We start from the raw sequence: 10,470 nt of genomic DNA on the forward strand, positions 1-10,470 counted from the left end.
AATTGATATCCACGGCCACAAAATAAAACATACTCCGATCTTACTCCCTAGCTTGCAGAATTATTCTTACGCCTCGAAAAAATATTTTTTCCAAGTAGAAATTTAGTGAGATTATAGATTTATTTGCGGCCTCCATCTGTTGATCATGCTTAAAAGGAGGTTTCGCGTGAAGTGCTGTGCACGCCCATCATGGTGAGTGTCTTCAAAGTGATAAAGGCTCGTTGTTTTGGTTATGCTTATTTTTATAAGTCAAAATTTAAATTTTAGAACTTAATTTTGATTTTTGTTTTTCATTGTTATTTATTTTATAACATCTGCTTTTGAGTTGTTAAGGACACACATATAAAAATTTTATATATAAATAATATTTTATTTACTAATAAAGCATCTGAATAAGCGAAACAACGTGCTCCATAATCCAAAAAAAAATGGAAAAAAGAACATCAGACACCATTGCATTGGGCCAGATCTGAAGCGGTTTCTGGAGACATTTGGTTTGGGCCGTAAGGCCCAACAAAATTGAGCCCAAGAGCAAGGAACACGAGGCCCAACTTGTCAGGGCCTGACCTTGTCCCTGAGGCCCGGAGAAAAGGCGGCGGCTCTGCCTCTGCAGCAGCAACCACATCTCCGGCGGCGGCGGCGACTCCGGCGATCCCCCGTCGGCTTCCTCTCTCCGTAGTCTCTCCGGCGGCGTCGGCAGGAGCTCCCCCCCTCCCCCCATCACATGGGGGCTTCCGAGTCTATCCTCTCCAGGCCGCAGCAGCAGCGGCGGCCGCCGTGGGCGGACGAGATCACGACGGTGTCCGAGGGCCGGCGCGACGCCGGGGACGGAGACCCCCTCCTCCACCTCATCAAGTCACTCACCATCGTACGGACCTGACTACCTCGTCCTCCTCTTCTTCCCCTCCTCTCTCCGCTTCCTCTTCAGCCGCTAATCGTTCGTTTGGGTGTGGGGGTTGGGGTTTCTGAAGGCCCCGCCGCTGTTGAGCGGCCAGTCGGCGGCGAGCTCGGAGGCGGAGAGCAGCCTCACCGACATCCTCGTCCGGAAGCCATCCTCCTCCTCCGCCACCTCTGGTGAGTTAATTACTGTATTACACAGAAGAATTTGTGGCAATTGTTGGTTTTGGGTATGTTTGATTGGCCATCTGTGCTCCTAATTGTGCAGCAATAGTTATTGTATTTAGTGTGTGATATAAATTGTATAATAGCTTATCTGTTTTGGTAATTATTTGTAGGCAACTTGAATCCAAATGTGATGTTCGAGCTTTTCTCTCTGTACCGTGAATGGCAAGAAGAGAAGGCCAAGAAAATTAGTGAAACACAGGTATATCTCATTGCTTGATGCTGTTGATAGATCCTTATGCTGATTTTGGACTCACCATGATAGAGAGAATGGTAGGATCATAAGGAATGGTACATGTTTTGTAGTGCCAAATAATCGGTGAAATTCCTTCTGCTGCTGCAACTTAATTTTTTGTCTTCTAAATTTTTCATCAGTAATGTCACAAGTAGAAAAGATAGTATTTCGATCAGGGTTTACCATATAGCATGTGTGCTTTACACTTCAGACCAATGCAAATCTTAGCACTGATATACATTGAACCAACAATTATTTATAGCAACCCGTTAATGTTGACTTCACGGAACCCCTGGCATCATAATGAATATCTAGTGCCTCAAGTAGTTATCTAGGGTGTCCTGATGAAGTGTGATACAGAACTTAACTGACGAATTTTAAGGCAAATATCAAGGGCTGTGTTTAGTTCCCTTCAAACTTCAAACTTTTCCATCACATCAAATATTTGGATACATGCATGGAGCATTAAATGTGGACGAAAAAAAGACCAATTACACAGTTTGCATGTAAATTGCGAGACGAATCTTTTGAGCCTAATTACGCCATGATTTGATAATGTAGTGCTACAGTAAACATTTGCTAATAACGGATTAATTAGGCTTAATAGATTCGTCTCGCAGTTTACAGGCGGAATCTATAATTTGTTTTATTATTAGTCTACGTTTAATACTTCAAATGTGTGTCTGTATACGTTAAAAAAATTTGGCCAAAACAACTAAACACGGCCAAGACTAAATTCAGAAAGGATGAATCAGAACATAGCTAAAGAGTTATGGTGTTATGGTGTTAGCAATGTGTAATTTGATGCTTTTTTTGGTCATGTGGCTATTGGGGAGAGATCTTATATTTAACGTATGGTGCAGGAAGAGATAGAAAACAAGATAGAAACAGCAGATGCTTTGTCCATTAAGCTTCTCCAGCGGTTCAATTATTCTGTTACTTCCATGAGATCAACCTCTCACAACCTTGCTGAAGGTAACAATATCATTCTCTTAGGCTGGTAGCAAAAGGAATCAATTGGCCATGCATCACATTGTTGGATATGTCGACGCTAAATTCAGTCTCAAACGATATGCAAATTATTTTTCTAAAAAAAACGAGGGAACTCATAGCACAATTACTGAAGTGAAATTTGGTCACCATTACCTCTTTTTAATGGTTTCAGCATAGCAATGGCAGCACTGGTCATTAATTAATTTTCGCTCTACCGAACATTGCAGTCCGTCCACTGCAGGTGGAAGTTGGTGAGTTGAAGGGCAGGTTAACCGAAGTAATAAGTAACTGTGATGCATTGTGCAAGAGAATTGCCGCTGAAGGTCCAGAAAGTCTGCGATCGTCTGTTCAACCTTTCACCACTAGTAAAATGGAGCCAAGAGAGAGCGAAACACTTGACCCGAAAACACAGTCCTGAATTGCACACAATCTGTCTGATACTCTGATTGGTACGCCATCAAAGGCATCAGAAGGAACTACACTGACATTTCCTAATTCCAAAGGGTAGCTGCACCATGCCCCCTGTGTAGCGTGTACCCTCTCTGTACATCCATACTATGGCAGTATGGTTAGACGTCAGATCTTCTCAGCTCTTATTGCAACATTCGTCCATCTTTTGTAAAGCTATACTGTTCATGTACACAGATCTGTACAACCAAATATTAACATCAGAAGTGCATGATTTAGGTTCAGTTGCTTGTCTTCACTGCATATATACAGTAACAAGAGCGTGTGTCTGTCTGATTCATTCCCGACCAGAACTTTACATATGGTACATGCTGAGATTTCATTTCTTGATTGGTCCAATGTCCAAGCTGACTTTACCTTTGGGGAAAAACATATGAAACCATCATCAACAACCCTACTATATGTAACAGGCAAGGGCAGTTCAGATTAATTCCAGATGGCGGCAACGGGCGAATCGAGCAACGGCTATGCGCGCCACACGCCATGATCCGGCCTGGCGGTGTACACGGCCGCTGCCGGAGCCGCCGCCGTCGCTCCGACGAGGCGGGCGTCGACGTCGACGTAGAACGCCGCCGCGGCATCGGTGCTCTGGTGGTGGTAGGCCTCCATGACGGCGAACTGCATCTCCTCCGTGGGCTTCCAGTGGCGCTTCCGCTGGTTGATGAACCAGTTGTTGATCTGCTTCTGCTCCAGCCCCGTCGACTCGGCGAGGGCGATCTTCTCCATCTCCGACGGGTACGGCCACCGGTAATGGAGCTCCCACCAGGTGAGCAGCTTCTGCCTCGCCTCCTTGGGGAGCTTCCCTTTCTTCCTCTTCTTCGACAGCTCCTTCCTCAGGCCTCCCAGGTAGCCGCTGTACTTCCTCAGCAGGTGCCTCTTCAGCGCTTTGTCGTCGGAGCGAGGGTCGATGATGCCGAGGTCCTCGTCTTCCGCAGCCTCCATCATCTCCATACCGCTGCCGTCTTCGTGTTCGTCGTCGTCCGACGAATCGAGGCCGGCTTTGGATTCTGCATGCCATTGTCAAGCCAAAGGTATTAAGAATTCGCGAATAATTAAGTAGTTCTGCACCAAGAATTGTTTCTACAATGCACAATGTGATTCGTATAGCTGTAATTGTAATAATAATCTAGGAATGCTAGTTCTCATTTTCTCTGTTATATACTACTCGGTGCCCCCCCTGCCATTTTGCTTAAACAAATGCAGGAATTACTAGGCAACAAAATATTTGGAAGTGCACGAGTCAATGAAATAAAATTGTTATAAAATCTGCGGCGTTCAATTACATTCCCGCTACTGTGTATGCACACGTTCTTCAATATAAAATCTGCTCTAAGGCCCCGTTTAGTTCACACCAAACTTCCCCCAAACTCTCAACTTTCCATCACATCACATCACATCCAAAACTTTACTACTCACATAAACTTCCAACTTTTTTTCTAAACTAACAACTTTTCCCAAACTTCTCCCCAATTTCAGAAACTAAACATAGCCTAACTAACTAGTCCCTATGTGCTAAAGGCACAACTGTAAGAGAACAGAGGGTTCTCAATTAGGATTACAATAAAGCACAAGTGATAACACAAACAACTACAGCTCGATTTTTATGTCCAGAAGAACGATGAACACTAGTTTAGTTTGTACAAAATGGTTAGATCGAAAGCATGATTCTGCATATGCAACTGCTTTTACCCATGCCTATATTATTGGGAAAACAGAAGGTGAAACCTTCTAAGAAGATGCATGGAACAACATAAGGAAATAAACAAACTGTCACATGAAACTGCATATTCCATAAAATTTTATATACAAGACGCTCTAGAAATTCTAGTGAATGTCCCTCTTTTCCTCTATATATACGCCCTTGCTAATGGAGTGCAGCTATCTCTGTCATGCATAATTTGGTATCATTTTCAATAGGTAGTAACAATAGGGAACAGGGTCATTTTGACAAATCAATTCATGCCCAAGTTTAAAATGGCATACTAGTATGTCTAGCTAAATGAGAGAGAACAGGGTACAAAAAAGTTATCGTGCGTTCTATTTATAACATTGTCGTTCTTACCTCATTAAATTTGCTGCCACAAGTCCACAACACCTTTTGTTTTAGTTAGAGCGAGCATGACAGTAAGTAGACTATTAGAGTTACCACGTCATATTTGTGTTTAGGACTACTAATTTGTAGTCAGCTGTAAGTAACAAGAATTGCAACAAGCTGTGGGAGAGAGAAAGGTAGGCCAATTGTTAATCTTGTGGCATATATCTGTAGTTAATTATTGTATGAATGGGCTATTAGGTTAGTTATATATGTTGTGGCAATTTTATAGATAGTTGTTAGCTATTCTATTAAACTTGTTCATAGTTGGTACCATATTTAATAGTATGGACACTAGATGAGTTTGAGCAAGGGGAATGCTTTCGTATATGTATTATTTGTATTACCAATTTCAATTATTTACACAACTAGATCATTGAAGATCATAAATATTTAACGTTTAGGGTAAGATTCGGTCAAAAATTTAAAATTCCGATAAATTAATTTTATATTAGATTAAGTCGATACAATCTAAAAAGTTTATAATATTATGATAGTGCTTTTCAAAACAAATCTACATGTATCATTTCTTTTGTTTTAAAAAAATTCATTTGAGAAATTTTTGATGATACGAAATTTACAATTTTGACTGAACCTTGTCCTAATAAACGTTAAATATTTTTTACCGCAAAAGAGTACTTTGTGGCTAGCGAGAGAAGATCTAGAGAGATGCCCAAAAGAAGGAAGAATGCTACAGTTATTCAGTCATGTCCAAATAAAAGTGGCATTCCCTTGTATCCAAACTTCCAAAGTTCCAAACCAATCCACCCATAAGAGTTGCCCCAAAAGGCTTATCCGCTTCTCAACATATATTAAAATTCAGTAAAGCTAACTTTCAAAGGAAGAAACAGTGGACGAGACAAGTCATGAACAAGATCATAGCTCATATATAACTAGCTAGCAATTAGCTAGACAAATGCCGACACTGTTCACTAACTACGCAACCCAAGTACATCCCCCAACACATCGATTTTGTAACTCTCGTGTGTCAAGGACGTAGGTGATAGGTCGCTGTGGGTACAGGCAATCAGAACACTAGTGATCTTTAGAACTTGTAGGTGCAGACGTACAGTAGGGAAGCACATGAACCCACATATACCTCAATCACGCTACATGTTTGTGATAGAAATCGCATAATAATCCTACGGAATGCATGGGTTATGCCTAGTTAGGCTGCCCAAATTATAATACCTACAACAGTACAACTAACAGGGGTTAAAGAAGAAAAAACACCATAACGTGGAGCATAATCAAGTTCAATCTCGAGATCGAACCGTTCCATATGGATGTTGCCGGCAATATCTAATTATTTGGCCATTGTTACATACTCCCTCCGTCTCGAAATATAAGTATTTTTAGCTATAAATCTGGACAACTGTGTGTTCAGATTTATAGCTAAAAGTGACTATATTTTGGGACGGAAGTAGTATAAGAGTACAGATATAAGAGTATGTATAATCCTACGAGTTTCTCGATACATTTCCGATACAGCTTAATTTATTATTCATGCTAGTATTGAGTTAGAGACCATGAGAAAAGGAACGCCCTACATTTTTGGACAGATGGATATTACTAGCATTAAGACACAAATTAACAAGTTTATTGAGGTTTTCAATATCTTTTGTTTGACATAAACATACTACGTAAACTATATCCTCTATGTACTTAGTCTTAAGAGTACAATTATTTCTCCAACAATGTAACAAATAAATTAATTCATGTAAAATTCCCGTATCACAAAGCATATATTTTGTTCCTTTCTATTGTACGGAGTAGTAATTTACACCACGTATACCTCCCTAGTGACTATTTTGCTGAATCCAAATAATAATTAAGCATAATCTCGTAGCCATGTTGTCCTCTAGCTAAGGGGCTCTTTGGTACGTCCTACTTTGAGACTGCAGCGGAGTTAAGGAGCGACGTGAATGCCAATCCACCCTCGTAGTGTAATTTTAATAGGCAAAGCGATAACTACACTCTATATTATCTAAAATCTCGAGAATGTTTGGTACAATTCTAACTCCATTGGACAAGAATCCCAAAGCAGAAATTACACCAAATGAGCCCTAAAAAAGAAAAAGTGGAAAAAGACAAAGCAAAGATAAAACACATTCGATGTGCACTCATGATTTAAAAGTCATAGATGTATGGTTTTTCCTCCTCATGTTTAAATATTAGTACCGCACAATTACTCATGCGGGCATACATTTTAGATGGGATTTTAGTGAAATGGGTTGTTCGTTACAAGGGCGGAGATAAGCCTAGGATAGTTTGGGCTTGAGCCCTAGGCTTGCTTCCATAATCATGTTTAAATTCTTTTAATCCACTATATATTTTTATGAGAAAAAAAAATAATATTTCATTAGTTGAGCCCTACTCAGCTCTAGGTTTTGTTAATTTCTAGTTCTGTCATTGTTATTGTTTATTACTGGGTTCTCTTTAAGTGTGTTAGAGACACATTTGTATGACGTATATATACAGTTGCATGACCTGTATTATTGGTCTCGTTATTTTTGAACGTGTGTTAGGAGACATATTTTGTGTACGTAATATGCATGTGGTGGTACGTGCGAGTGTGTTTTTGGTAGGAGTGAAAAAAAAAGGGGTTAAGTTACAAATACCTGAGATTAAAGCTGTAAGGGGTGGCCCAGAATTGATGGAGTTGAGCTCTGACTCCACCGTCCTGAGGAACTCCTCGGCCTCCTGGAGCGGCCGGCTGAGCTCCTCCTTACACTCCACGAGCAGCTTGCAGTAATCCTCCTGATGCCAACACGTCACGTCATTAATTATTCGTTAATGATTAACCACACAGCAGATTAACCCAAGTAAAACGCCGCCCTTAACAAGATCTCTAATCATCTATTCCATCTTATAGTACTGTAGTTACTAAATTACACAGTGCATCATGTCATGTCTAGTTGATGTAATCATGTACACTACAGTTACTAATTTGAGCTCTTTCATAATGCTGCAGACCATGAACTGGTCGAGCTCCGGGTCCTCCGGCGCCGGCGGCATGCGGCTCGCCGCCGCGGCCGCCCGCTGCCGCGCCTCCCGCACCCGCGCCGCCGCCGCGATCTCCTCGGCCGCCTCCGCCGGGCAGCCAACCTACAGGCATATCACAAGTTAATTAGAAACATGCATGCGAATTGCAAGTTTGCAACATGGGCAAATACATCCATCGATCTCTATGGTCTACACCAATGTGCATTTAGCGGTTAGCTTCTTGAACAGCTATAACGGGCTAAATGGAGTTATAACAGCTAAATTGTACATGATGAGAGTAAATAGTTAGAACCATTCTCTAACCGTTATAGTGGGAGATAGCGGCAGTTTAGCGGGAGATTTAAAACCCCGATCTACACACACAAATCAAGAACATGCGCGGCGCATGTGTTCATCGTGCCTTGTGGCAGTCGAGGAAGGCGGCGAGGAGGCGGTGGTAGCGAGGGTGGGAGACGATCCTGGCCTTGACAGGGTCGTCAAGAACTCCGGCGGCGCGGCCGCCGCCGTCCCGCGTCGCCGGTGCAACAACCTGACGAGCTCCGCCTGCAGCGGCGGCGGAGGCGGCGGTGGACGAGCTAGGAACGGTGTAGACTTGCACGGAGACCTTGGGAAACGGCAGCAACGGAGGAGAAGGAGGCAGCCGGCCTGCACCCCGGTGGCCTTCAAGCTCCTCCATTAGCGTATGTGCTTGATGAGGGTTTCTTGGTACACGACACCGACCAGCTCAGCAAGGAAGAAGAGAAGGCTAATTATCAGTTTATCACAGCTACTGGGAGTACTTAGCTAGGGCTAATCCTGCTGATTTCTTTTGGTTAGAACGACGATTTGTGGGGGTTCGTAAAGCTAGGCGAAGTGGGGGGGAATAATTAAAGGAGGAGGGAAACTGTGGAGAGGAAAAGAAATGGGGGGAAATATCGGATGAGTGGCTGCACAGAGATGAGATTGCGTTTTGCATAGGAGAGGGTGTGTAGACTGTAGGAGAGGCTACTACTAGAAGGAAAGAGGGGTAGGGTAGGGGAGAGCTAGTAGGAAAAGAGAGGTCGGGTAGCCGTCACGTCCATTGTCAAATCAGATAAAAGCAGCCGGCCACAGCTGGTGTAATGGCTGGTGTAATAATTTTGAATGGCTTGTTTTTATTAATGGTGACTGAAACTGAAGTACTACTAGTACTAATAGCAGTGAACCGTGATGGAGTATGCGTTCTTTCAGTAGCAGTAGTAATTATTTTGTGGGTAAAATTTCAAAAAGAACTAGTACATATTCCTATACTTTGATCTGTTTATCATAAATAAAACTACAAATTTAAGATGATGTATTACATATTTAACACTAAATTTCTCACAGAACTACATATTTAATATGGATTATTACAAAACTATAGATTTTGTAACAAAGTTATTACTCCCTCCGTCTCAAAATATAACAACTTTTAGCCCCTTATGATTTGTCCCAAAATATAACAACTTCTCCACCAACATTCTCTTCCCAACTAATCACAACACTCCATCTTTTACTTTTCCCACATATTTGCACTATTCATCCAATCACAACTCTCTACCATTCACTTCTATCTACTTTCTTAATAACCGTGTTCAATTCTAAAATTTCTTATATTCTGGCCGTGTTTAGTTTCCCCCCTATTACCAACTTTCTATCACATCATATCACATCAAAAACTTTTCTACACACATAAACTTCCAACTTTTTTTCCAAACTCCCAACTTTCTTCAAACTTTTAACTTTTTTCAGGAACTAAACACACCCTCTGGGACGGAGGGAGTACAAACTATATGTGTAGTGTCTACTTAATCATAATATTTACGCACTTATAACTCGAACATAACACTATTACTAAGGATTTCTACTCCAAAATATATAGTTTTGTGATAACTTTATTACTAAATTTATAGTTTTATAATATTTTTTTAAAAAAATTAGTGTTAAATATGTAGTTTTGAATAATTTAGCTAAAGTATGAAATTTACTTTTATTTTTGAGAAATCTAGTTTAGACGCATACTATGCATGTACCTCGCGCACACTTATTCTTACAAGTGCACAGACGCATAAGTATCTTGCTATAGATAGATTTGTTATCTATTATTTTTATTAATTAGCCGTAAATACAAACGCGAGTACTAATAAGTCTATAACTTTAATCCAGATAAACAGGTTGAACCACAAAAATCCAATAAATTGAGCTACATCGTTGTTTTTATCCGTATTAATTGTGGACACATTATATTTCTTGTTTTATTGTATCATTGCTTTAATAAAAAAAGAGTAAATTGTATTAGCGGTACATAAACATGTCAGATGGGTGCAATTTAGTGCGTAAACTTGTAAAATGCTCGTTTTGATGCATAAACTTGTCCGATACATGCAAACTAGGGTTGAAATGGCACGACAAGATCAACTTTTCTACGTTGAACATTATGGAGTATAAATTAGTAGATGATGCGCGTATACATAGTAGAAAGGTTATATTTGTAAACTTAGTTTCCACTTTATCGTTCTTTGGTTCTATCTCTTACATCATTACTCGGTTTTTTATT

At 40.8% G+C, this 10,470-nt stretch overlaps 2 protein-coding genes across 2 annotated transcripts; one reads left to right on the forward strand and one right to left on the reverse strand.

The window, feature by feature from the left end:
- The first annotated feature begins 569 nt into the window (after window positions 1-569).
- Window positions 570-3,042, forward strand: LOC127768182 (uncharacterized). Its single transcript, XM_052293721.1, has 5 exons — window positions 570-868; window positions 972-1,074; window positions 1,236-1,324; window positions 2,221-2,332; window positions 2,578-3,042. Exons 1-5 carry the CDS (start codon window positions 725-727, stop codon window positions 2,766-2,768), a joined length of 639 nt encoding a protein of 212 aa, XP_052149681.1. The 5' UTR covers window positions 570-724; the 3' UTR covers window positions 2,769-3,042.
- A 42-nt stretch (window positions 3,043-3,084) lies between these two features.
- On the reverse strand, window positions 3,085-8,873 carry LOC127768183 (homeobox protein knotted-1-like 7). The gene is made up of 4 exons (XM_052293722.1): window positions 8,317-8,873; window positions 7,887-8,018; window positions 7,532-7,670; window positions 3,085-3,825 (listed from the first exon to the last, which is right to left on the reverse strand). The coding sequence occupies exons 1-4, from the start codon at window positions 8,590-8,592 to the stop codon at window positions 3,284-3,286; spliced, it is 1,089 nt and encodes a 362-aa protein (XP_052149682.1). The 5' UTR covers window positions 8,593-8,873; the 3' UTR covers window positions 3,085-3,283.
- Between the last annotated feature and the right edge of the window lie 1,597 nt (window positions 8,874-10,470).

Source organism: Oryza glaberrima, chromosome 3, assembly GCF_000147395.1.
Source record: "Oryza glaberrima chromosome 3, OglaRS2, whole genome shotgun sequence".
Taxonomy (NCBI): Eukaryota; Viridiplantae; Streptophyta; class Magnoliopsida; order Poales; family Poaceae; genus Oryza; species Oryza glaberrima.

Bases quoted from the DNA above. Each gene is read 5' to 3' on its own strand.
- LOC127768183 (XM_052293722.1), bottom strand. From the start codon at position 8,592: ATGGAGGAGCTTGAAGGCCACCGGGGTGCAGGCCGGCTGCCTCCTTCT. The intron at 8,019-8,316 runs GCACGATGAACA...ATATGCCTGTAG, and splicing joins CCTTCCTCGACTGCCACAAG to GTTGGCTGCCCGGCGGAGGC. The intron at 7,671-7,886 runs GTCTGCAGCATT...TGTTGGCATCAG, and splicing joins CGGAGCTCGACCAGTTCATG to GAGGATTACTGCAAGCTGCT.
- LOC127768182 (XM_052293721.1), top strand. From the start codon at position 725: ATGGGGGCTTCCGAGTCTATCCTCTCCAGGCCGCAGCAGCAGCGGCGG. The intron at 869-971 runs GTACGGACCTGA...GGGTTTCTGAAG, and splicing joins TCATCAAGTCACTCACCATC to GCCCCGCCGCTGTTGAGCGG. The intron at 1,075-1,235 runs GTGAGTTAATTA...AATTATTTGTAG, and splicing joins CTCCTCCTCCGCCACCTCTG to GCAACTTGAATCCAAATGTG.